Source organism: Cavia porcellus, unplaced genomic scaffold (genome assembly GCF_034190915.1).
Source record: "Cavia porcellus strain 051 isolate PalLab524CR breed Dunkin Hartley unplaced genomic scaffold, mCavPor4.1 scaffold_13, whole genome shotgun sequence".
Lineage (NCBI taxonomy): Eukaryota > Metazoa > Chordata > Mammalia > Rodentia > Caviidae > Cavia > Cavia porcellus.
Window position 1 is genome coordinate 47,047,905 of NW_026947496.1, and position 27,684 is coordinate 47,075,588.

The 27,684-nt window shown below is 39.9% G+C and overlaps 1 protein-coding gene and 1 long non-coding RNA gene across 4 annotated transcripts in view; one reads left to right on the top strand and one right to left on the bottom strand.

Moving 5' to 3' along the window:
- Nucleotides 1-27,684, top strand: part of Prkcq (protein kinase C theta) — a 111,923-nt gene that overhangs the window by 13,087 nt on the left and 71,152 nt on the right. The window contains exons 1-2 of one of the 2 annotated variants that reach the window (XM_013156517.3): nt 26,828-27,008; nt 27,180-27,306. In XM_013156517.3, coding sequence (XP_013011971.1) covers nt 27,189-27,306 — 118 coding nt within the window. In that variant the 5' untranslated portion in view covers nt 26,828-27,008; nt 27,180-27,188. Of the gene's footprint in view, nt 1-26,827; nt 27,009-27,179; nt 27,307-27,684 lie in introns of those variants that run through there. The other variant, XM_003473418.5, reaches the window with a different exon arrangement.
- On the bottom strand, nt 13,638-17,633 carry LOC134478555 (uncharacterized). 2 transcript variants are annotated; one of them, XR_010051264.1, is made up of 3 exons: nt 17,315-17,611; nt 14,131-14,345; nt 13,638-13,849 (listed from the first exon to the last, which is right to left on the bottom strand). It is a non-coding gene; the product is annotated as an uncharacterized LOC134478555 (long non-coding RNA). The 2 variants fall into 2 exon arrangements; XR_010051263.1 differs by lacking the exon at nt 13,638-13,849 and having other exon boundaries at nt 13,984-14,345; nt 17,315-17,633.

Consider the following 27,684-nt stretch of genomic DNA (forward strand, 5'->3'; position numbering starts at 1 on the left):
ACCTGGGCTATGGTGGACAGAGTGGTGAATGAGAATGCTCCAGACAATGACAGACACAAAGCAAGAGCAGAGAGTAAACAACATCCAACTCAGTGGAAGAGAAACCCAGACCTGTGTCATGGTCAAGTATTAAGAGAGAAGAAGCAGGGCAAAGACAGGGTGGCCTAATATCAGGGTGATCATAGGCAGCCACAAGGACACAGGAGGGACCACCAACAGAGTACCCCTGACCTAGAATCAAAACATGGAGGCCCCAGGATCCAGACTAGCAGCACTGCCCCTCCAGATACCAGGCACAGACCCACAGGTGGCCTCTCAGAACCGAGGAAAGAGGAGGTTGGCCAAAATGAAATTGTTGCTTCTGAGAAGAGCTGGAGGGCTCTCACTCTGAAAGCAGAGCTGCCACCTATTCAGCAGGTGGAGTATCTTTAGTCTTGGGCCACATTGACTGAGTAACTGACAAGTGAATCTATGTGTGTGCTTGACTCTATTGACAAGGTCCAGGGAATATTTTCCTATAGAGGAACACAAAAGTGAAGCCATAGCAACCAAGGGCCACCAAAGAAGATCTACCTAGAATTTTCTCTTGACAAAAAATTCTAAGTGAAATAATCAACATAAGAAATTACTTTTCTGCTAAATATTCGGAGAAAACATGATTTCTACTAAATATTTGAAGAAAACATGAGCCTCCAAATATACAATCATGATAGCTAACATACAGTAAGCTTTTTCTGTCTCCTAGATGTTGCTTTTATCATTTCATACCTAGTAACCTATCCAGTCCTTGTAGCTATCTTTGAGGTTGGTACTTTGGTTATCCCATTTTGCAGGCAAGCAAACTGAGATTAAATAAACTGTTCAAAGTCACAGAGCTGGAATTCAAGCCCATGCAGTTTGATTTCTTTATTTGTATTCTTACCATTCATCTTGGCTAAGCCTGAATTTGGCAATATACTGCATTTACTGATTCATTTTTAAAAATAATACTGGATATTGATACTAATTCTAAGAAATGAGTTCTGAGATTCCCTTAACTCTTTAAATATCATTGCTGTGCGAGACACAGTACCTTGTTTAGGTGCCCAGTGCGTTTCCCATTTAAGTGACAGGAGGCAGCTTCCTCATCAGGTCAGGCGCTCTGGATTTCTGGATCCTTCTGCAGCACTTTTCACTTAAAGTTAAAGCATTAGAGGATGCATCTAAATGTTCAGAGATGTTGAAAATGCATGGAACTCCTAAAGGTTTTGTACATTCACAGACAATGTGGAAGGGAGAGGAGATTCATCTTTTCCTTTCCACTACATTCATTACTCTGTATACACTTCTACCCAACTGTATTTCAAACCTGTACTTTTGTAAGTTAATACATATATATATATATATATATATATATATATATATATATAGCTAGCCTGAAAATATACTTTAGAATCCTAATCCATTCTTCCTTTGGGCATTTAATTCATCTCATTGTCATTATTGTCATTATTCTTTCCTTGAACTTTGTTGCTTTTCTTCTTTCATTCACTATTTCATGTCTTTCATGCTATACGTATTTGACAATACACTAAATATTCAATTTGGGGTAAGGATGTAGCTCAGTGGTATACCATATGCTGAATATGTGCAAAACCATGTATTCAATTCCCATTAACCCCATCACACACACACACACACACACACACACTACCTGACTGCTTTAACTTGGAAAGAACTGTTAAGAAGAAAGTTTGCTTAATTAAAATTGAGTGAAAAACACAATCAGATTAACATTCTTGAACAACAGGTTTGAAGTTTGAATTTCAACTTTATGGGGCAGCTCTGGGAATTAGAAAGAGAATATAATCTGCCAAACTATGAAACATGCTTAAATTATTTTTAAGGTATAGCTGATGTAAATTTTTAAATTTGTTATTTATTCAATGTAGTCTCATACACATGAATCATTAGGAAATTTATAACAAGTTTCTGATACTTTGCATGCCTATTGTTGATTATTTAACAGGTTTCTGAAGCACTAGATTTCAAAGTTTTCCAAAGATACCCTTCATAAATAAAATTCTTTTGTCAACAATTTTAAAACCTAATTTCTCAAATTCTGAGGTGATCTATACTCATCCTCTTTATTTCAAAATAAAAGTAGAAATACAATGTATTTTTCATATTCATATGAAATTTTTGCAGGTTAACAATTAATTGAAATTGTATATTATCCCTGAAAATGATTAAATAGAATTAGAATAACCACCAAGCTATGGAACATCCGTGGCATAGTGTCTCAGGGGCAGAAGCAAACTATCCACATTTAGTATGTCTTCTTTTTTTACTTCATCCCTGGATATGCACATGTTCACTGTCAAGGATTTTAGAGAAAGAAAAGAAACTGTGAAAACCATAGAAGAGAAAACATTTTTGCCCTGAAGCCAGCTGCCCAACACTGCGCCCCACCTGATTTCAAGTATTGCAGGAAGTTTTCACTACACTTTATTCTAATACTTGAAATGCTGTCAAGAAGGATTTTGAGGAACATAGATCCTCTTAAAAATGCAAGTGCTGCTGAGATTTCCTTCCAACCTGAGAGCAGCTTAAACAGTAACAAAGAGAAAGTGGATAGTGTTGTAGGGAAGGGAAAGGCTGGTTTTATTCAGTCAACAAATACTTTCTGATCAAACAGCTAACATGTCAGGCGTTGTTCTGAATAGGAATACAGGAGAGAAAAGAGAATCAGGGTGTACTACTCACGAAGCCTAGCTTCATTTGGAAGAAAATGACACTCTCAAGGTAAAGGCCCATGCATAAGACAGTATAGGCAATGGCAGGAGCTATGAAATACACTTCTTGGGCCGCTTTTAGATGACCAAATGCTGTCATTTATGAAGGATGAAGGAGAGAAGAACATCAGATAAGTCCTCATTGCCACAAATAAAAGTAAGGAGGGTGCAGATGAGCCCTGGGGTGTTATCAAAAACGCTTGTTCTTCATTTGTGGGAACCGAGTGCTACAGAGTCTCTTCTCCTCTCTTACTCCTGGAGAGCTGAGGACAGTATGCCCTCCCCACTTTTTAGGATTGCAGATGGAACCCATGGCTTTCACAGTGAACTACTTCCCCAGTTCAATTGTTTATTTTATTTTCTATGTTGATACAGGATCTCACTGAGTCATGATCTACCTGCCTCCGCCTTCTAGAACTTGCCACCATACAAGGCACATAGCTTTTTGTTCACCACTGTGTTTCATTGCTGGTACTTAGTAGGTGATCTGTGCACATTTACTCCTAAACAAATCTAACTAAGAAATCTAACTGCTCTCATTCTTATTCATAATAGAGATCTATAAGTTTATTTTTATCCTTACTCTTTTATTGCTGAAACTTTGTCAGTGAGTTAAATGAGCAGAATGAAGCTCAAGAGCTGGCTAATTTAATTCCCACTCATGCAGTCCAAGCCCAGAAGTTTTTATTTCCTGTCCTTTTTTGACCTTCTGCAGGTGTCACCTCTCAAGGGACATGCATCACTGTGCACAATCATTCACTGAGTAAACATCTCACTGGGAAAGGAAGGAGCCTTATTAATTTTTCAAGAATTTTTGTGGCCCTTTTTTTCTTACACCTTAAGGATAAAAAACCAACTCTGGGAATTTACCCCAAATTCTCATACAGATTTAAAACAGTAAAATATTGCATCAGCTTCAACTTTAAAATTCTATTCCTCCTCCTGAGTCAAGGTGTGACCATGTTATCATGAGTGGAAGAAACAACCCCCAGGTGACAGTATTCCAGCAAGTAGTGATTCCCTGAGCACTTGCTGCCCTGGGGTTCTGTGAGGTCCACATGCAGCTCCCTAGACCGAAGCCGTGTCTCAGATTTCCTATTACACCCATGATGTTTGCTTGCTAAACCACCAGCTGAAGTTATTTACCCAGTCTCTCATCTCAGTTTTCTGGCTGTATTTTATCTAAGTCATCTTTACTTTAGTTGAGCTGAGGCTGTGGTTTTGCAATTTAAATCAGATGTGGGTTTCTGCATATGGCTTTCCCATGTGTTTACTAAGCTTTTTTGTTGTTGTTGTTGTTAATATTGTATGTCTGTTTTCATCTTTACAGTTGTGTGAAGAAAGATTTGTTTTGCTTACAGCTCATCATACAAATTGAAGTCTATTTAGAAGGACACATTAACATCTTTTAAATTCCTTGCTTAAAATACATCTTTAGCCACAATTGACTCCTTTAAAGTCTTGAAAAATGAAGAGATCAGGTGGCTCACACCTTACACTTTAGGTGAAGGGGCTCTGTTTCATGCTTCTAACCAAGAAAGAATTTTTTATAAAGACAGCTCATATGGCTAATATGGAGGAAGAATAGACAGAATGGCAAGGCACAGTGGTGGCTTCTAACTAAACATCTATTGCAATCATTTTCAAAAATCTAGAAAAGGCATTTGCACTTCTCGAACCAAAACTGAACAGTGGTGGTTGAATACAAAAGAAATAATCGGGTAAAGCTAGTATGACTTGTTATATAGATAGATAGAGGTAAGGGAAAAGGATACATAACAGTTGAAAAGAATGAAATAAATTCAAAATGTGGGTACATTCCATACTACTTAAGTAAATACAGTGAGACCCACATTGGTAACTGAAAAGTGGCTGAAGAGATGGAGGACATCGGGTGAAGAGGAGAGAGAATAGGAAAAGAACAAGAATGAGCCAGTGGGTGTGGACATAGCAAGTCACTTACGCCCCTTCAGAAAGCAAGGTCAGCAGTGGAGGGCAGGAGAAGCCAACTAGCAGAGCGCAGAGGGGGGAGTGGAAGAGGAGGGAGTACTGATGATCCAGGAAGCTTGGTGGTGAGGGCGGTGAGGCCACATCTGCTGGAGAAGCAATGTCAGAAGTCGTTAGAGAATGGAAAACATGACTATGCTTGTAAGTGAGGGTGAGAGAGCCTAACACCACAAGAAGGACAAGGGATCAAAGAAAAAGAATAATTGTGAGAGTGTGGACTGGGTAGGAGCAGGCACACAGAACACTCAAGGGAGAATAGGTGGCAACCAAGAGAAATTGAGCCAGAGACAAAGAAACTGAGCAAACGTACATCTTGTGGCTTTCATTTTCTCTTTGAAATAGACAGGCTCATCTACCTAGCGTGGAAAATGCAGAGGTATGATTTTGGACAAAACAACTGTTTGGGAAATGAGAAAAGAAATAGGACAGAAATTAAACAAAAATAAAGACTGTCGACAAATTCCCAATGCATGGCATGCTTATAATAGTAAATATAAAATCATGGTAAAAATAGACATAACAAAATTCACCATTTTAACCATTTTAGATATATAATTTAATGTCGTTAATTAGATTCATGATGTCACACTCTGTCTTCATCACTTCGCCATGGCCAAAACACAATACCTGCCACCCACAGCTTAAAGAAGGAGACGTTTGTTTGCACTCATAGGGTTTAGAGAATTTGGCTCATAGTTAGCTGCTGGATCAGCGATAAAGCATGGGGAAGGGTCTGGTGGAGGAAATCTGCTCTTACCATGGTGGTCAGGAAGCAGCGAGGGAAAAGAGGAGATGGAGAGTGATTTCTACTCTTCCAGGTCACGATCCAAGTGACCCATCTCCTCTTGCCAGGCCCACCTCCCAGCAGCACACTCAGCTATGGATCCATCGGTGTGTTAATCTACTGATGATCACAGTGCCCCTATGACCCAGTTATCCCCCAAACACATGAGTGTTGGGGGACACCCCAGACTGAAACCATAACATGCACCCATCCCCGTTTTCTGTTTCCAGTACTGTTTCATCTTCCCAAAAAGGATCTCATACTCATGAGGTAATAATTGAACCTCAGCCCGCTTTCAGCCTCTGGTAAACTCGTTGTACTTCATGTCTAGGTGAATATGCCTCTTTTAACATTTGTTGCTTTTAAAGCACAATTCACAAAATAAGAAAAAGGAAGGATTAACAGAAAGGGAATCATTCTTACAGAATTGTTCTCTAGATAAAGAGATCTTTCTTAAGTCACATTATTTGCTTAATTCATTGTACAGTATCCACTTGAAAAACATTTCTAGTGTTATAATTTAGTATAATGCATTACTTTTAAAATGGTTCAAATTAGCTACAACCTCTGAACATCACTAAACCTTATTTTATATTTAGTATTTTATTTATCACACATGCCCAGCTGTGAATATCTGTTTTTCCCATACAAATCATAATACAGATTTGCACTTTTGGTAAATATTTTTCTTTTTAGTGGTATGTGTCAGAGGATTGGTTTGTTCATCCGAATGTATGTTGTCTGAAATAGAAGTTGCCACAAATAGCTTGTATATGCATCATTTAGAAAGTGGAGAGGTTTTGCTATTAACATATGCAAACAAGTAATTCTGCTCAGTTGTAGGTGACATAAACAGATCTTTACTTCTCAAGAGGGGATGAAAATGAGTCACTATAGGATTACATTTAGTTATTTTTTCTTTCCAATGAAAGTAAGTTATTATAAGAGGTTTACTGGAAGAAATATCTGATTCCTAAGATAATGTTCATTTTCACTTTCTGTGAACCTCCAGCAAAAATTTACAAATTTCCTGCAGTGGGGATGAATGGAATATGCCTCTTCTTGTCAAGGCAGATAGCAGACATGGCTTATGGTTGCCTTCTAAATTGAGAGCTACAGATTGAATTGATAGCAGCCACAGGCAGCATTAGCCTGGCCCTCGTGCTAGCTGTCCCCCTCTAACTATCAATGAACTAAGCTACCAAATGGGAAACTATTTTCCTACTGTCTCAGTTCCTCTGAATCTAATTCCAATTGTCATTTAATTCCCAACCAGGATCCCTTCCACTCCTCAGACTACAGAACTGCAATTTCATCCTTGATCTGTGAAGATTTTGGGGCACCCAGGCCTTTGCTACCTTGTGTGTGAATTCTGCATCACAAAGAGACTACAGTCCTTTTTGTTTTTAAATTTTAAAGATCAAACACAATGATATAAAATTTCAAAACAAGATAATAGGACAGTAACAATCAATAGTACATTGCATATTGTCTGTGTTTTAATTCACTGAATTGTGAAAAAGTACCATTTTAACAGATAAGGAAATTAGACTTAGACAAGTAAAGCAACTTGCTTAAGGTCATACAGCTGAATTTAGTCAGTGGCTGTCTTTCATCCCTAAAACTATTTGTATGGTCTTCTTTTTCATCAAAGACTTACCAATGGCCAAGAAGCACATGAAAATTTGCTCAATATCACAAATTAGAAAAATGCAAATTATAACCATGAGATATTACCTCATACCCACTATAAGAGTTCCTATCAAAACCAGAAAACAGTAAATACTGGCAAGGATATGGATAAAATGCAAACTTTGTACACTATTTTTGGGAATGTAAAAACAGCTGCTATGCAAAACAGTATAGTAGTTCCTCAAAAAATTAAAAATAGGACAATTATATGATCCAAGACTTCTCCTTCTGGGTATATGCCTAAAGGAATCGAAAGCAGGGACTTAAAAACATTAGTTACTATAACCAACAAGTGAAAGCAACCTAAAAATCCACTGACAAATGCAGGGGTGAACAAAGTAAAGTATAGCCATGAAATGGAATATTATCCAGCCTTAAAAAGGAGGAAATCCTTTCACACACTATGACATGGATGAACCTCAAAGACATTATGCTAAGCCATATAAGCCAATCACAAAAGCACAGATACTATGTGATTCTACTTAGTTGCGGTATCTGAAGTAGTCCAATTCATAGAAACAGAAAGTAGAATAGTAGTTGTTTGGGGCTGGGGAAGGTGAAAATGGGGAGTTACTGTTTAAAGTACAAATTTTCAAGTTTATAAAAAGAAGTTGGGGTGATGGGTGCAAACAATGTGACTATAATAATACAGCTCAACTATGTGTTTCAAATGATCATCCCTCAGTATTGCACAAATAATAAGATAGTAAGTTTCATGTGGTTTGTGGTCCAGTTATTATAAACTGTTAACTATTTTTGAACTATCTAACTGAATGTCTTGCCCAAACTCCTTACTTTAGTTGAGTCCTTGACATAGGCTCATATTAAACATTCTTTCTTTCAAAAGTGTTCCAGAAGTTGCTCTCCACTTGCTTAAGTCCTACCCAAAGAAACTCTAGTGATCCCACTGTAGGAATCCCAACCATATCCTGCAATTTTCATGATATATCTGTGAACCAATCCAGACTTCTTGGCTTCCTCCTGCCTTAAGGAACAGGCATGGCACACTTTGTGCATAACTTCTCTCATTACTCGGATGCCTCATGGATTGCTTCTTCATTTGTCAGAGGGTTTTTGTTCACTTCTTGTAGAACCTAAGGCCTTGGAAGGCAGGAGCCACAATCACATACTGTGGCGTATTGGAGAGCTTTGCATGCAGCCAACACACAGCAAGACTAGTAAATGTGCATCAGTGGATGAATGAATGGATGAGTCAGGGTGATCTTTAACATGTAGGTGAGCTGAACGTGCTGTGAATTAAGGGTAGCATTTTCTATGAACCAGTCCGGCTCCAGAAGCCCTGTGCTTTACCTAAATTCCTTGTTCCATGCTGACATTTCCCTTCCTCAGCAGCCTCATCTTGTTTTATCCCCCAGAGCAGATTGAATATGGAGCAAGGCAGTCCCTCCCCCCGCCCTCATTGTCATTCATCGTTCATTGCCCTTTTTTGTTTTAAAGGGTTTGCTATTAATCAACACACAAAATAGTAAATAATAAAAATACTAAGCAGCAGGTTCTGTACAACATAGTGACTACTGCCTGATATATAATGTTAGTTCCTCATCTCTCCACTTACCAGCTAGGAGTCTTGCACAATCTATTTTAACCCTGCTGTTGTTGATATATTATCTACATTGATATTGTATCTATAGAGAGATTATATCTATATCTTATATATAATCTCATAAAGTTTTCTGTGTTATCTACTTTCAAGCACTGAGTTTAGTGATAAGAATATCTGCATTGTTGGGCAAGTTTCCTTACTATCTTCCTCAAGAGCTGTTACATCTTCCGAAGAAGAAATTTTGAATCCATTAAGCACTAACCCCCCATGTCACCTCCCCCAAGCCCTTGGTAACCACCACTCTTCTGTCTACCTCTATGACTATGTAGCCTGCTTATGTGGAATCATACAGTATTGGTCCCTTTTTGTGACTGCTTGTTTTACTTAATACAGTGTCCTCAAGGTTCATCCATATTGCAACATGTCTTAGAATTTCCTTCTTTTGATGCCTGAATAATATTTTCTCTAACCTTTTAAGCATCTGTTGCATTATCTGCAAAATAGGAGAGTAGCTGGTCTTTCGAATATAGTGTTAAGGACTTAATGAGATCTTGAAAAATAAGAGACAGTGCCCAACGCAGTGGATACTAATTTACCTTTCTTCTCTTTCCTTTTTAAATTGTAAGTCCCATGAAGATCAGAGGTGAGAAACGCACCTTTTTCATTTACCCAGCTCCTGAGATCAGACATAGTAGGTTCTCTGCTGCTGTTATTATTATTTTATAAAGGAGAGATTGGCTCCCAAAGTGCTGGCTTCATGAAAATGATCATTTTTTTCACACTTCTCCGCTGCTGTCTCCCCTATTCGCCAATCACAAGGAAATTTACAACAGGTCTGCATCAGGGGAGCCAAGTGGATAGAACACGGCTCAGGGTTAGTTAGATAAGAGAATAGGGGCTGAATGGTCATCACATGAATTCAAATAATGAATCTCAGCCAAATGAATCAAACCAACAAGCAAAGACCCAGTTTTCTGGTATAGTATCTTAATTTGTTAACCTTGGCCTAAGTCAAAGAGAGTTGATCATTGTAGTTAATTGTAGGCTTGCTCCTTGTTGGTAACAATAAATTCTCTAGTCGCTGGGTTATTAGAATGGACAGATTGGTACTTCAGCTGACATGGGGATTGAATCATTAAATCTGTTTGGTGAAGAACCTTGAGCAACATTAATTTGGGGAGAAACATAAAGCTATATGAGAACTATCACAATGGATGTCATGTGGCAGGAATTAAACTCAAAATGATTACTCTGATAAATAGCTTACCTGCTTTCAGAGTTATTTTCCTAATAAAATTTCCACAAAAAATTATACTTCGCATAATCTCGTAATTCTATAAACCTTCTTCTCCCCAAGCCTCTTTTCCAAGACCTTTCAAACAGATGGTAAGTTTACCATAGTGAGATCAGTGACACCATCAGTTTGGCTTATCTGGGGCAACAGCGAAGATGGGCTGCTTTGAAGTTGTGTACAGACAGGAAAACCTTTTAGCATTATGAGAGACGACTTGTCTCCTTCTACCATGGCTGCCTTTGGCATTGCTTTTCTTTTCAGTGCTGCCAGCTGCCTGCAGAGAGCATTAGCCAATAAGACCACTATCATTTCAACCCAGAAGGGTATGATGGGACATTAGTGGAAATGAGCATGTCCAACTCCATATTCCCTGAGTCCTTGTTCTCTTGCTGGTCCCTGGCCCCTGCCCTACTCAGGGTGCCTCTCTGGAAAGCAGCACTGCAGGGCCTGAAGGCATTGTGTGCAAATCTGCACTCTTAGCAGGGAGTTCATATGCTCATCTGTGACAGTGTTTTCAGTGGCTGGAGGTGTGTGTTTGTTTTTCTTAAGCAACCACAAAGTAGCAGTTAGTTTCTTTCTGATAAGGGTGACAGAGTTGACATTATCTTTAAGATGATGTATGATCTCTTACTCTCGTGAATGGACTCAGTAAACTTAGTTGTAACAGATTTCTTTTTCTTCTCTCACCTTTTTGTCAACATCACCTTTCCTCCCATTTTGTTGTTTGCTTTTTCCTTATTTGCAGACCGAAAGAAAACAGATTAGACTCAACAGACAGTGACAGTGAAGCATGTGCCACACTGCCAGGGCTGAGTATTTTCAGATGCCTGAGCACCACCTGTGTGACTTTTTCTTCCTTTCTTTTTAAATGTAAACATGGCAGGATGTGAGCTCACCAATTACTGAGCACACAGAAATACAGGAACTGCTGGCCTAACTAATGAGCATGACTTCAAAGGACGGTGGAGAGCAGCCCCTGCCTCCTACTAGACATTTAAGGGCTGTGCTCTCTCTGGGAGGCAACTTGCTGGTTGGGGTCCACCAAAACAGTGACTTCCCAGCCTGTGACTTCCCTTAGAGCCTGCACAAGGAACTCTATATAGGTAAAAGTTACACTGGTGGTGACATTTCCTTCTTGTTTTCAGGACTTTGGAACAGAAGTAGAGAAAGAGTTCTTTTGTTTTGTTTGGCAGACACAATACAGAATGTAACCTGGCCTTTGCATTGCCCTATACCTACGGATTATATATCTTCCCAGCATATTCCAGGGATTATATAATAGAAGTATGATATAGGTAGCCATATGACTTCTGTAATTTGAAGCACAAAGTAGGCAAGTTTATAAAATCAAATTAAACATTAAGCTTATCTTTTTCCTTCTTTCTTTTTTTTCTTTTCATGGATTTTTGAGACAAGGTCTTCCTATGTAATTTAGAATGGCCTCAGATTCACTGTGCTGGGCCAGATGGCTTTGAACTTGTGGTGATTCTCTTTGCCTGAGCCTCCTGAGTGCTGGAATTATAGGCATGTACCACTATACCTGTCTTAGAATTTATTTTATGATGTTGTAATATATGGCCCTAGAAGACAGTGTTACAAAAAGCGTGATCAAATGCCCCTGGCAATTCAGTCAATGCATTACATTCAAATTCTGTTCCTGTCTCAGAGAGATCTAGCAATGCAAAATTGTAGATGCTGTGTTGTAAGCTATTCAGGCCTCCAAAGTTTCTATCAGTACTGTTGTAGTCATGGTTTTTTGCTTCCACTAAAACTCAAGGATTTCATGGGCAAACTTCTTATTTCCCACCAACACTAGCCTATAATTCATTCTTGATAGATATTTGTGATATAAATAAACAGATCATTTATAGATTATTGCCATAAGATGAGAAGCCTCTAGCCAACTAAACCTTTATTTTTATTTAAATTGGGGAATTGTATAGCTAAATACACAGTGAATGAGTCACACAAAATACAGATCAATGCAGTGTGCTGCCCCAAAGGACTTTTTAAAGAGTTAATATACGTAAATTCTTAAAAGAATAAACATCCCCAAATTCGCAGGAAAAAAACCAAAACTATTCTCCTCAGAGTTCCAAAATGTGGTAGCCTTCCTCACTGATCAGTCCTGAAATTGCAACAAAACAAAACTGGGCACCAAAGAAGGAAAAGTTGAGCCATAATAATTAAATTTACTCTCATTTCTTCCTGAGAATTAGAGAACTGTTCCTACTTATGTCACTATCAAATATTAAAAACAAAAGTGTCTTCTTTCTAGGTCGTTTGGAAACGCAAAATTTAATAGCCTGGAACCTAAATGAGGAGGTTTGGTCTCATTCCAGCTCCAGCTTTCCACCAGATAATGACTGGGTGGTTAGAGAGCTACACCGTCAGGGATATCAGCAGAGTATCATAGCAAAGCAAGAACAGTCTCACTGTTTAACGGTGATGTTCTAGAGGCAGAAAGAACCAGTGGGGAGGTTCTTGCTCCACAGGAACCATTCTGTACATCCTTCAAACCTAACCCTGGCCAGGAGTGGTGGTGCACACCTGTAATCCCAGCACTCAAGAGGCAGAGGCAGGAGGATCACTGCAAGTCCAAGACCAGCCTGGGCTACAAAGTGAGCTCAAGGCCAGCTCAAACTGCATAGTGAAACTCTGTCTCCAAAAAGACACAAAAAAACAAAACACAAAAAACCCTAACTCTGGCAACCAGAGCCTTGAATGGCAAGCTTGAGCCTCACATTTCCCAGTGGAACTGCTTCTATCTAATGCTGCCTATCTCTTTGCTGAGTGGCTATTCCCATGTATAAAGCAATCCAAAACCAGCCCCTAGCTTACAGAGGCCCAGTGAAGAAGTCATGACTCGGTTGCAGATAGCACAGGCAGACTTGCCTGCTGTATCCTCCAAACTGCCCACCGAAGACTCTTCCTTCCAGCCCCAGCCACAAGGCCCAGAGTTTGAATCTCAGTGAGCCACCACCCTAATGCAGCTATTCCTGCCTGAGTCCAAGCAACCAAGAGGTGAGAGGAGGGTAGTGTCAGCCAGGAACAGAAGGCACATCTGTGGGGAAGCTGTAGGGCCAGGATCCCACTCCATGCTCCTGGGGCAATCAGCAAATTTCTTCTGCAAAGAGAAAACCCTTCCACTTCCTTTTTTCCCACTTTGCCTGCAGCCCAGATATTCTGTTTATATCATTCGCCTCTTAGCCCCTTATACATCTACATCAAAGACTCAGAAGCATTGAACTCCAAAGGGCCCAAGGAGGAAGTATGGGGGAGGGTGGGCACAGAACCAGAAAAGCAGCCTGTGTCCCCCTCTCCCTAAGTGTAAATATGGGAAGATAAGAGACTCCTCATCTTAGCTCCTACAGCAATGGAGGCCAAAGCCCTGGATGAGCCTGGGATAAATAATCACATTACAGATTCAAAACATCTTTTAATCATCCTGTCTCTGCAGTGAGGACCACCGCAGGGAACACAGGGAGAACAGAAAGTTTCTTGACAAAAAGATTTCACCCAATAAGATGTAATTAAAAATAATTATTAATAGAACTGCACTTAGGTTACAGGAGACAAAAAACCCTATGAGCTTTCAGAGGGGCCGAGGAAGGAGACTTGGCCACAGCATACTCTTGGCTAGCTGTGGCTCTTGAGTTCTGTTTCCCATTCGGCTGTGGCTAGTTATGCAGTGTTGGATAAATCACCTGGTCTGTCTGAGATTGTGTCCCCATCTGAAAAATAAGGACAAGAATATCATCTTGGATATGACTCAAGATTATGGCAATAAATGACACACATGAAAGTGATAATGGAGTGGGGATCCCTTGACTCAGTGGTGAAAAAAATGCAAAACTAGGCCAAGAAATATGAGCCAAAGCTTGTATTTCAAAAGGAAGATAGAAAAGGGAGGGCCTTCAGCTTGCGCTGAAGAGGGAAAAGTGAGAGAGAGAAAATCAGGATGATGATTTATCAAAGGAAGGCTGTAGCTTTTAACCAGGCTACTGGCATGGACCTGATTTCTAGCTGATTTCTGAGGTGGCTCCAGAGGAGTCCTCACTGCTTGACGGATGAGTCTGATTCCCATGAGATGATCGCTCCTACTTAGCAGGTGAGCGAGTCACAGGTGGTTCCTCTGGAATCCAAGATGGTTGCAGGTTTGGGATGATGATTGGTACCACTGCAGGAGGTCTGGAACAGGCCGTGGTAAAGGCTGTTCATTGAGTGTCCCTGTAAATCATGAAAACAATGTAGTTATGCTTGTCTTGATATTCTCATTATTGAAGAGCGAGATAGGATAAGTAGTTTTAAGGCTAATATATCAGTCTTTAGGTAAACATTCTTTGTATGATTAACATGCTGAGCAGGAACCCGAGCCAACATTTAAGATAATAAAGGAGACAAATGTGATGCCAAGCTTCGTCTTACTTTTAGTTATCCATTTGGCATCTGCAGGCCACGTGAAGATTCCGTGCTTTTTTGTTAAAGTAGCTTCTAAGTCCCTGGCTCAGAAGGAAAAACAAAACAAAACAAAACAAAACAAAAAAACCCCAAAAAACAAAAAACAACTCAGGCTTTTAATGAGTACCAGGTTGAGGGCCAGAAAGTTTGTGCTCTGTCCCTCTGTGATGATCCCTAACAGCCTTATTTTCTCATCTGGTTTGTTCCTGTCCATGTTTGAGACCAGTCAGGTGGTGCAGGAGGGTGAGGGTTAGGATGAGTGCAGACCATGCTTTTAATGGTAGCAGGTCCTGAGTTAAGGCTCCAGCGGTGCGCCTATTCTTTATCCCCAGAACCGCCTCTGACTGTCTCAAAGCACTTTGAGTAAATGTCAGATTTAGTCAGTCCTTATTCTTATTCAATTCCCTAAAAGATAGCAGAAGTACAGGTTAAAATTGCATATTGATTTCAATCCTTTTAGAACAAGGCAAAGTTTTATTTTTAAAAATAAAAACAAGGAAGAAAAAGATCTGCAACCTTTGAACAGGGATTCAACATATACCCTGGGGAAGAGCCAAGAGCAAAAGGCACAGCTCCTCATCTGACTCCCCGCCAGCCAGGCCCCCTGCCCCATCTGTCTATCACACGTGCTCACATCAGCTCAGTGAGCATGTGTTCAGTTCCAAGCGCCTGGGTCAGGAGACTCAGCATGGTGTGAGGATGGATAGCATCAAGATGTCCTAGGCTTTGCTCCTTTAAAGAGGAAAAGTTGTCTCTCCAGGATTTAGCCCTTTTCTTCCCTGCAGCCCAAGGATACCCTGGCTGTGCACATGCTTCCCTCCTAACATTCTTAAACAAAATATGAATTTCAAATTTTTGGACTTGGGGAAATCACTTTTGCCAGGAAGCTATTTGGTTTGTTTTACACTGTCAGCTGTGTAGATGGCACAGGACATGGAACTTGGTGCCTCATCTGGTTCTCATTATTTATCCTTCCTTACTCCATTCCCCAAAGATGGTTAGAGAGGGTGGTGATCTCTTCCCATTCTGTGTTTGTGATGAACATAGAAGAGAGCCCTATGGGGTGTGGATGATGAGCAGTTAGTTGAACTCACTCATCTGGCTGCTGCATTTGAGGCTAGAACAGTTTGAAATTAGCAAAACTAGTACAAATCATAGATAATGAAGTGTGAGTGGACCGAGGTGCTGCCATCTGGTTGATTAAGTTGTTCTTTCAGTCCAAGAGGGACTGAGGCTGTGTGCAGAAGCAAACCTAGTCACTCATTTAAAATCAGATTCCTGCTAAGGGGATCTATAGACCACTAAGACAATGAGACAGAGGAAAGGCGACAGGTATTTGGCACCTGGTACCACTTCTCCCTTGAACTGAACAAGTAGCTTGGGTCACTTGCTTGGATTGTTCTGAGGCTCAGTGCCCTCCTGTGTTGTACAAGAGGCCAAACTATTTGACCACTAAGGACCATCTCAACTTTCAAAATGGGAGAAAAAAAGAAAGATAAAGACAGAGACAGAGAGAGGGAAGAGGAGAGGAGAATAAAAATATCCCCAGCTGATATATCTCCTTATTGTAACTGACTCATCCATTCACTTGCTCAGGATACTTATTGTGACCATATTACATACCAAAGTCTATGTTATGTGTGATCTTCAAATGAGAGAGGAATATGATAAAGAGAAAAACAAACTTCCCCAACCTAGTATTCCCTCTTCACTTTGGACCTAGAGTTAGCCAATTTTGAGGATGTGATAGGAGATTGTGAAGAATGGACTGGGGCGGTATTCCTGGTACTGCCTCTTTTAATACAAATTTAGAACAAGTTTCCCTAGCCTCAGCCCCATGGGTGTATCTGGTGCGGAGAGGGGTCTGGTCTACACCCTACAGATTATCTGGCATTATCGCTGACTTTAACCTACTCATTGTTGATTGCATCTCTTGCCCCTAACTTGTGACAACCAAAATTATCTCCACACTTGACCAAATATCTCTAGGAGAGCAATCTTTTTCCTGGCTGAGCAGCAATGACTTTGAATTACGTAAACCCAGGGGCTGTACTGGATGCTGAGCAAGCAAAGATGAGGAAGCTTCAGCCCTGGCTTTGGTTTCTGTCTAACACAGCTTCTCTGACTGTGTAACTTCCTAAAGTTCAGATCGCTGAGCCCCACCCCACAGTTTCTAACTCATCAGGCATGAACAAAGAAGGGCTAGAAGTTTGCATTTCTATAGAGTTCCCAGGTGATGCTGACCTTGGGGTTCCCCCAGGGCCACACTTAGAGAAACAATGAGCTAGTGGCTTTATCTTGCAGAGAGGTGGTGATGTAGCTGCAACTTGGAAAAAGTGAATTCATATGGTAAAATAAACTCTCACAGTAAAACCAATTCATAGTTTTTAGATTCAGAAATTAGGTCCCAAGTGCGCTACTTAGCCCAGAGTCAATCTGAAGTGTCACAGAAAGAAAAACAGAGTATACTGTGAGAACAATGCCTCGTACGCAATTAGTTTTATAAATTAACCTTTGCTGCCTTAAGAATTAACAGGTTAGTGATTAATGATGTGAGAATGTAAATATTACTTAGCCTTGTACTTGCCATGGATTTGACACTCCAAACATTTGCAAACAAGCTTTTACAAGATGCTCATTTGTAAACTGGGGGCATTTCTGTGTGCAAGACGCAGGGCAGTGCACAGAGACCTCAGCGCACGTCCACTCAGCTCTGAGTTCCCACCTGGTCCTCTTACCTGGGCCACACTGCCTGTACTGCAGCATCCTTCATTTGATGGCAGTGACCCAGACCACCATCACCTGCTCTTGCTAGCAGTTAAACGAGTCCATGTGAATTCCGGGTACAAAACTGGTGACTTGTCTGAGGACTGAGTACTGCCATTTCCGCTTGCTGTGGTGATACTACTCAATACTGTATTTTCTTTGTAAAGTGTCACACACCCTCCGAAGGAAGTGGGGTGTGGTGTTAGCCCAACGCAAGAAGAAAGACATGTGTTAGCTGCTGTCTCACATCAAGTTCATGTTAACTGGCAGTGTCACTCTGTTCATAAGGTAAAAGGCAGATAGGTGGAGCCCAGCACTGCAAAGCTCCCTTCCCTGGCTGCCCTTTAGCAGGAAAGGTGTGGTCCTATCTGAAGTTCATGGCTCATCTACAGCAAGGACTGTGTCACTCTATGGCCCAGCACTGTGCTTTGCAACATAGCTAACGGGTTCAGCAAGTGTTTATTGAATAATGGCAAAAAGGAAAGTGAGTGTCATTTCACCTACTTGCCAGTACATTTAAATTTCTTTTGGGCCATGTCAGATAATCCATGGAAGAAATTACCACCGTATTTTCAAGAGAGAAAATTTTTCTAAAGGTATTTCAAAAAAAAAATACCTCTGTGATCATAGTAGCTACCTTTTCCATCAAGCAATGTGATAAGCATTTTCCATGATTTAATTCTTTTAACCTTCACAATATAAACATAGACCAACCCTTCAGAGACTCATTAGAAAGTAGATCTATTATATTCTGTTGACTTTAGAAACATAGAGAAGTTAAGTCTTTGTCAGGACTATATAGTTGGTAAGTGATTAAGTTGGTTTTTATCCTGTGACTGTCCCATTTACAAATCTATGTACACCTCCATGTGTTCAGTCATTCCTGGGTCCCTGTGCCCATTTGTACACTGCCAGGAGGATGATGGAGCTCCCATCCCCAAGGATGTCAGCCTCCTTTTTTCAATGACACACCCTGGATTCAAGTCTGAAGTTGACATCCCAATTTTATCTGGAAAGCATTACCTTACTAAGTACCTACCCAGCAGGAAGAAGACTATTACTGGTACATTTAGAAGACAAAGTACCCAAAGTTAGAGCTCCTGGGCCAGGGAGACAACAGATTTACAGAGACCATCTTTGCAGAGGAAATTTTGATCCAAAGAACAGAGCCACAAATTAAATAAATTTGCTTCTTATGCAAGGCAGCATCTTTACTATTTCATACACTATAAGAATCCAAGTCTTTCCAGAGTTTTCTCAAGTTTGAAGGGTATGTTAATCCCCTTCAGAATCCTCTCTTAATCTCTTACATCGTTGCCACAATACCTGACGTCAGTTTCAACACACACACACACACACACACACACAAATCCATTCATTCTGTTGTTTTCCCTAGTTAAGTCTAAAATAATTCTGTCAATGAGAATTAGAATAAGATTTCTAGGTGCTAAAGAAGCATTGGGTTCCCATTTAACTGATAGCATTCGATTTTGTCTGTAAAAATAAAAGTGTTTTGCAAGTAATGGAGACTTATTTTAGACATATTATTATAGAAATGACATAAGTGAATCTTTAATAATCATGAGACTATTTAGAATATATGTATATAGTGTAGGGTTTTTTTTAGCTTGCAGAGTTTTTCATATGCTATCTCATTTAATCTTCAAGAGTGTCATGTCAATTGTCCTAAGAAGCAGATTTGTAGATGGATACAAAAGTCACAAGTATTACTCTTTGAGGTAGCTACTATGGGGGGAGCAGGGATGTTGAAGTAAGTTGGGGGAGAAGGCAAGGCATTATGCCCCCAACTTTTAGATTTGTAGACCCACTGTATATGTAGTTTCTTCAAAGTAACACTTGATGGTCTCTAGTTAGAGCTTCCATATGGATACCAAACTGAAAAAATGATCTGCTGCCTACAGATTGATGAGAAAAGAAGTTGAAGACCCTCAGTCTACCTCCTGCAGCTGGTCAGGCACCTTAGAAAGACTAGAAGTGCAAGGGGGGAGCCAGACAGGGGCACAGAGGACATGCAGCCTGAAGGATCTGGCCTCTCCTGGAGGCTGTTACAAATGGCCATGCCCCCTGCTTGCCCTTCACCTGCTTTCTTCATCACAGCAACAGCTGTGACAGCAGAGATAATGATCATAGTTGTCCTGTCTACCAAACAGTTATTAAGGGGAAAGATATAAAGAGAAAACATATGCCAAAATGTCCTTAAGAGTTAATACCATTATGAATGCATGATAATTTAAAATATTATTAGACAAATATCTACTAATATATATTGTATACACCATAAGACTTTCTGAAGTCATAAGTCATACTTTCTTTCAAGCTATATTTTGAAATAAAATGCAGTCATAACCTTTGTAATAGTAAGTACACATATATTCTCATAACCATGCAGTCTTCATTGCTACAGCAGAATGCATCCATGTTAGAATTTCCCAAGTGTGTCCCAAGGACCATCTGCAGCGGTCACATGTGTGATGTATGAAATGTAGGTTCCTAAGTCCCACCTCCCTCCCTACCCATGGAAAAGAAGCCCCGGAATGTGATTCTCCTGCACACTGAAGATTGAAAACTAGTAATCTAGAAACATCATTCTTGGATCTAACACAGAATTCTTATTTTTACCCTAAAAGATGTGGAGTTTATTCACTAAAGTTGAATAAATATTTTTTGACCATCTATATCCAGTTGTTAGTGATAAACTCTTTAGAAGATAGGCAGGGTAAAATGTTAAAAATGAGTCACAAATTCCTACATGTCTTCTGGTCAGTAGAGTTTATTCCCTACCACTTGTGGCAGAGCTGGTCTTAAAATCTTCTCTGAACAACTGAATTCAGGAGAAGTGTGTTGACTATCCCATGTCTGGCCCTCAAAAGGCCTTGAAATCCCTCTTAACTTTCAGAGTGGAGCTTCCATGCACACCATCAGGGGATACTTCCTAGAGGATACAGATCCTATGCAGAGAGGCTTCACTGGCCAAGATGGCCCTGTGTGACCCCAGTTGACAGCTTGTGAACTAGAGATGACCCATCCAACTCAACATGGCTCAAATTATAGACACAGAACAAGTATATGATTGGCATTTAATTTTTGAGGTCACCTGTTATATTACAAAAGACAAACAGGAGCAAAGATGAGTAAAACACAGCCATTCCAAAATAGAAACGGAAGTTCAAACATCCTGCTTGACTAGATACAGTGGTACCTCTGTTCACGAACTCAATTCTTTCCATGATTTCGGTCATAGAATTTGTTCCATAGTATGCACGCAGTTCGGTTGCAACCAGATTCATGAAATAAATTCTGTAGCCAGAATCATGGAAAGAATGAAGTTTGTGGGCCAAGATACCACTATATAAGAAGTCTTATATGAAAGAAACCAACAGTAGATTTCTTGTTTTTATCATGGAAAAAAATTGGGGGAGAGATTAGTTTCCGCTGAGCAGAAGGAGAAGGAAAGGAATTCTGAATAAGCCAATACATAACAGGTCCGTGATGGATGAGACATTTGGAAGATGGTAAATTGTGGATGGGTGGAGATGGACAGGGAATTGGGGGAAAAAGAAAGGCCATAATCAGAGCGACAAAGGTACCCCAGGGTATACTCAGCAGAGAAGTCCTGATAGGCTAGGATTCCTTCAGAGTCCTGTGTGTGGGAAGGGCAAGATGAAACCAATATATGAAGGCTTGTAAGTGAAAGGTTAAGATTTATGGCTTAACACCACAAAGAGTAGAACAGTTTTCTTGGGGATGAGTAATTTAATCCGACCTCTGCTTTCATGTAATGCAGTAAAGTTAGTATCAGAATATTAATAGTGTCATTTCATGTGCTTTATTGTCTGTATTTAGATTTGTTTGGCACTGTTGTTGTGAGGTGACTTTGTTTACAGTGACCATAGTTTTGGGGGAGAGGATCTTGCTAACATTTGCAGGTAGCAAGAAAGTGCTATCTCCATCCACAAATCCCCCTCATTCCAACAGATGACTGATGGTTTGGCTTGTGTTCCTTTTGTCATATGTATTGCAAGGTTATCGTAAAATATTTCTTAAGTTTATATGTATTGTTTCAGTTCACATTTTTTAAATTTTATTTTTAAAATGAAACAAAAAAAGACATAAATATAGAATTTGAACCTGTGTCTGTGGGCAAGAGGCTAATATTTAACTTGACTCTTTTTAATATATTACTTTTACAGAGGTCAGAAACAGAGTAAACTACTACTCAATTATGTTATTTTTCACTCGTAGCATCTTCTGTATACTTTGCAAGAAAAATTATTTTTTACTATATGTTACTTTCAGTAGCAGTACGTCACTTTTTAAAGCAATCACTTTTCCCTAAGATGTCTCGCAAGAAAATAAATGTAAAATCTATAGGTGTAGTGTAATTTGCCAAGGTTTCCTAAGCCAGTGTTTCTCCAGTTTAGCTAAGCACATGCAACTGTAAACCAATGAATGTTTTTCTCATTTCCAAGTTTACTACTTATTATTCTATATTCCTTCTAAGTGTTAGAGATTTTGATGCAAGTAGTTATTTTACTATGACACCCTCCCCTGTTACTGAGACATCTCCAAGTGAGTTACAGCAATGAAAATGCTGCCGAAGCCAGGCATGGTTGTGCACACTTATAATCCCAATATTTGGGAGGCTGAGGCAGGAGGATCACGTGAGTTTGGGGTCAGCTTAGGCTACATAGTGAGCTCAAAGCCAATCTGAACTACATAGCAAGACTTTATCTCAAAAAAAAAAAAAAAAAAAAAAAGAAGAAGAAGAAAGAAAATGCTGTCCAATATTTTATCAGGCACGGTGGAATATGCCTATCATCCCAGCACTCTGGAAGGCTGAACAGAGGGATCATAAATCTGAACCCAGCCTGTGGAACTTAGCAGACTTAATGAAACCCTATCTCAAAATAAAAACAAATATAAGGTCTGAGTTCAATCCCCAGTACCAAGACAATAAAATAAGATAAAGAAATATGGTAATTCTTATTTCAGTTGCTACAAAAGAAAAAATTCTTGATTTTTTTTTCAGTTAATGAGAGTATATAGAACATGTATTGTTTTCTAGTTCTAGGAAACTTGTCCTTGTAGAGTTTGGATATATGAACACCCAACCTTAACACAGCCATAAAAGAATCTGGGGAATTTGACTTGCACAGTCTGTGTCAGCCTAGGTAAATAAGTGAGTTGATGTCCAATGAGTCAGGAGACCAGAATTCTCAGTTGACTTAATCACTGACCCAAAGGACACCGCTGAGCAGTTATACTTGATCAGGTACCTGTCTCAAAGCCATGTACCAAAACCAAATGAGGTCACATTTAAAGGTAAAACTATTAAGTTCATAAGAGTAAAGATTCTTCGCAGAATTTTGCACCTGGGATAGCAAAAGCATGGAAGACTTGATAGATATACCTTATATCCGTCAGACTAAGTGTCAGCAGTGAGATGACTGTACTTGAGGGTAGTAAGCGCTGTATGAGAGATATATGTAGAGTTTTACAGCAATTTTCTAGCAGAGCACAGAGCAAGTTAATATAATTCATCCAGATATACCCTTAAAAGTCTCTTTCTGCTCTTCTCCTGCCCTATTTGGTACATATCATCAAAATTTAGAAAGCCCATTAGAAATATATCAAGGCTATAACACTAATAGCTAACATTTATTGAGTTTGCTGTGGCCCACTCTAAGCATCTTATGTGTATTTGCCCATCTAATTCACATAGCCCTTGAGACCAGTAGTAATAACAACAGTGCTTTCCAAATGAGAAAACAGGTTTAAAGAGATTAAATAACTCCAGAAGCTAAGTTCATAAGAGCATTGATCTTCTTAATATAACAAGTGCTGGGATGTTTCCTTTGCTGTTGACTTCTTCCACAACTGTCTCTTGCTTAATTTTTTTTTTACTTTATTTAAAAAATTAAGATAAAAGAGGACATAACAAAACAGGTCAGAACAGAACAATTTAAGCAGCATAGCACTTCACCACAAGACAATCCGACATAACAGTAGCTACCATAGTGTCTCTTTTCTTGATCTCTTGCTTAATTTGACTACTGTATATCTTTGCAGGTACAACAAATACATGAGATTAAGAGATTATGTAAAATGTTGCTTTGGAAAATTAATTCCTGCAGCAAAAATACATTGAGCATTTCAGACCTTCAAACAGAGAACTGACTCAAGGAGCAAACAGGTGATTAAGTCATGGTCCCTGTACTCAGAATCCACAGACTTGCTAAGGCAGGCAGATATAAACCCATAAATCTAATAAGGCATTCTAGGAAAACATGACAGTGTAAGCACAGGCACTTTGTGCTTTTCCCCCATCCCACAAGCTGACTGAATGCCCCAAGAGATGTGCTAGTGGAAGAAATCCATTATCTTCCCTAGGAAAGAGGGAGGTAACACATTGTGAGCACACCGGAGAGGGGGTTTCTACCAAGTATGTTACAGACGGAGCTAGAGAGCTCCTGAAGTTGGAGTCGAGCCCCTCTTCTGAGGATATGAGGCTTCTCAAAGGTAAATAGGAGACATCTTGGAGTTTTGCTAAGCCCCACATGCGATGGCTGAGAGCTGGAGACACAAGCTCAGGGAAAGAGTTGCAGGATATGTCCTACTGCAGACTTCAGAACTGGCAGCATCAAGGCACACACATGTAGCAGGTTCTGTACAGCATCATAGCCAGGAGCCATGGGAGTCTGGAAGGCAAAGAAAATCCCACCAAGATGTGTCAACAGGAAGGTGCTGGAAGACGAGGAAGAAAGACTTCAAAGCAGAGAGACACTGAGCAGGAACTTTCAGGTTGAGGAAAACAAAGGATGGGGTGAAATAAGATGTTCCAGGGAGGGGTGTATTTTACTAAAACTCTAGGGCTATGAACTCTGAAAAACCATGGGAACTCAGCAAGATCCTAAAAACATCATTCAGTGTGAAGAATGGTGATGCTGTGGAAGGAGAAGTGACCAGAAATTGACAGAGATGCAAGGAAAACTGCATAGTGCACCATACAAGAGGCAGTGCACAACCAAACTGAGGTGAAAATGAAGGAAGCTGAGGAGAAGGTGGGGCAGCAGATAAAGCCAGTGGACAGTGAGGTGGGAGGGGAAGGTGCCATGGAAACAGAAGGCTAGGTTGAGTGATGACACAGGTCACTGCTGGCAAAGTAAAACAAGGGGCCGAGTTGAAACGGATGCTGGTGAGTAGCTTATGGGACCAAGTGGGTATGTGGTGGACACATATGGAGATGACAGATGAGAGCTGACAGTATGATTTTATTGCTCAGCTGAGATGTATATAGAGGAACATGGCCGAGCCCTATTAGAAGCAGCCTGGAGAATCAGTCATCTTATGCACATGCTTCTGGGAAGTGCAAGCCTACATGACTGGAGAAAAAAGAGACCATTGATGGAAATTTACAGTCTACAGAGCACAGTTCACAAGTTCCATCCTGAGGCAGGCTGTTTCAGCTCTCATAGATTTGTACACAAGGAACACTCCTTTCTATTTTTACACCCAGGGAAATCCCCGCTCCTGTCATCAGCTCTGGACCCAATATGGCAGCCTATAAGATGTTCTATGTTAAGTCCATCCTCATAGGATGACTATACTCTTCTTGGCTCTTGATATATATCCACACAAATGCCACTTCTGTCTTGTAGATGTCAAAATATATATCAGATCATGTCGCCAAGACCAGATCTTGTATTAATTTCTCACAAAGAATATAAACATTATGTGCTACAAATATGTACTAATAAAAATAATTTTAAGAAAAGAGAGGCACTGACTTAACTATCAAAGAGATACATGCATTGAGTAAATTTTTGAAATGCTTATGGAGAAAAGAATTGTGCAAATGAACTGAATGGAATTCAATTGAATCTGCATTGCTTGTTAAATGAGAAATTACTGATACCTAAGCAAGACCTTCAAGAAGGGAAAGCATTCTTCCTCAGCTCCCTTACACCCTGTAATAGACACCCTGGTACGTGACCATCTCTATTCCTGAGATAGATCCTTGCTGGGCAGAAGCTGCCTGATTAGGAACCCAACCAATTAGGAACTCAATCTGGAAATAGCAGACAAGTCTCCAAAGGTCAGAGTGGTTGTAACTCAGCCTCCTTGAGTCAGCAATTCTTCCACATTCAAATCAGAAGTAAATATTTTTCTTCAGAGATCTTCGGAAGTCCATACGTGGTTACATTCCTGTGAATGAGGGATGTTTCCTAATTAGTGAAGAAATAGAGACGGGCCTAAAATATCCCCATGGGCCAGGGAAGAAGATGCTCTCACAGAAGTCCTCTTAGAGGATTTTTAGTAGGTATTCTGACTCCTGCCCAAGAATCCTAAACTCAAAAATAGAGGGGTCCTATAAGATAAGACCAGAAATCATCTGGTTGCAATTCAACAGTGTGATCTATACGGAAAATGCTGCAAAGATGAAGGCCAGACTGCTCATGTTTACACAACCACTCCCTTTAGACCAACCTCCCAAACCCGTAGGAAATTAAGGTTTTATTAATATCTGGGAAATTAACTGTTTTTTAAAAGCACCTAATTTGCCTCTTTGTAGGCTCAAAATTTATCCAGGATAATCAGCATTTAAGAGTATTGGAGATTCTTCTTTCTTTCCTTCCTTTTTTTTTTCTTCCTTTGTCTTTCTTTCCTTTTTTCTTTCTTTCTTTCTTCTTTCTTTTTCTTATTTAATTTGAGAGTATTGGAGATTTCTTATACTTTTTCTAGATTAACTATTAGAGGCCCAAGATTTCCAGTTACATTACTGATTCTCAGTTCTGAATTCCTATTACTCCAAATAGTTTTTCAACCTCCACACAAAAGCAAAGGGGACAACCAAGACTCTGTTGGTGTTAGCTTTGGTTTACTTCAGAAAGTTTGGGAAAATTCACGAAAAGAGAATGATTCAAGAAAAGAGAGGAAGCCAGGAAATTACATTTTCACTCAATACCATCTGACAGTTTCAGAAAGTAAGATCTTGTGAAGCAGAAAGAAAAAATGGTGTTTAGTCAAGGTAAATCCTGTAACAAAGAATATAGCATAGTAGGTGAAGAATCAGACCAGATTCCTGAAATCAAGAGCAAATGTTACACTATGTTTTAGGAAAATATAATTACTAGTGGGTGGCTTTTGGCGATCATGTTGTATTTAGTTTATCCTTAAACAGCAAGGTACTACATTACAGTGGAGTCAATGGTTTAGAGTACAGTTTGGTGGTTTATAATGTCCAAAGGTTTTTTGCGTGGGATGAGAGGTCCGTGTATGTGTGCCTGTGTGACTAAAGAGAGCAGACCTTTTTGAAATATCCAAAGTAAACAAGGATCAGCTGCTAAATGCCTAGAGCCAATTCCATTACACACATAAATAGACCATGTAAGAATTTTGTGGTGTCATATTTAACTAGTGTGACTAAAATAGACCCGCTCTTTATAAACTCATTTTCTCATTACTGTATGTTGTTTCTTGGGCACCAGCTGAACAAGAGAAGAAATAAAATGCTGGAAAACTGCCTCATTCTGCAGCTATTAAAGATAACTCCATTAGGTGGAGTGGAATTAACTCTTTAGTTCTCACTACAGGGTTGGAGCAGAGTTCTAGAAAGCCACATCTCAGGGCCAGTCTGTGGTTTGGGTGAGTCCTACAAAATACTTTGCAAAAGAGGAAATAAAAGCATTTGTTCAGATGGATAGTTGGCCCAGTTGAGGCAGTGGCTGTTAGTGATACTGGTTCAGTGGACATGGAACACCAAAAATAATACATTTTATAACCCCCAAACCACATTTACTTTTTGTTGTTTTCCAGGGAGCAACCATGTCACCATTTCTTCGGATTGGTTTGTCCAACTTTGACTGCGGGTCCTGCCAGTCTTGTCAGGGCGAGGCTGTGAACCCTTACTGCGCTGTGCTTGTCAAAGAGTACGTTGAATCAGGTAAGTGTGGTGGGGGAGAGGGAGGAGACTCAAGCGAAACTTCCCAGAACTTTCGAGGTCATCTGGTTCAACTGCAATTTCCAGCTCAGGAGACAGCTTATCCAGTCAAGCCAAGTATGTGAGGGACACTTTAAGCCAGAACCTTTGTGCCTCATTGTACCATTTTCTCTCTATAAGCAGGGATAAGGGGAAGGTTGGGGGAGGGGGATTACATGAAGAGATAATGGGAAAGAAACCTATATGTATGTAAATATATACAAGATAGCTACACTACTAATGTCTGTTGGTTCATCCAAAAGAACAGTTTGTGCTTTCATTGTTTGATTAGATTTTTTTTTTTTTTGGTGCCTAAATCTTGGTAACCTGAACAACTACTTC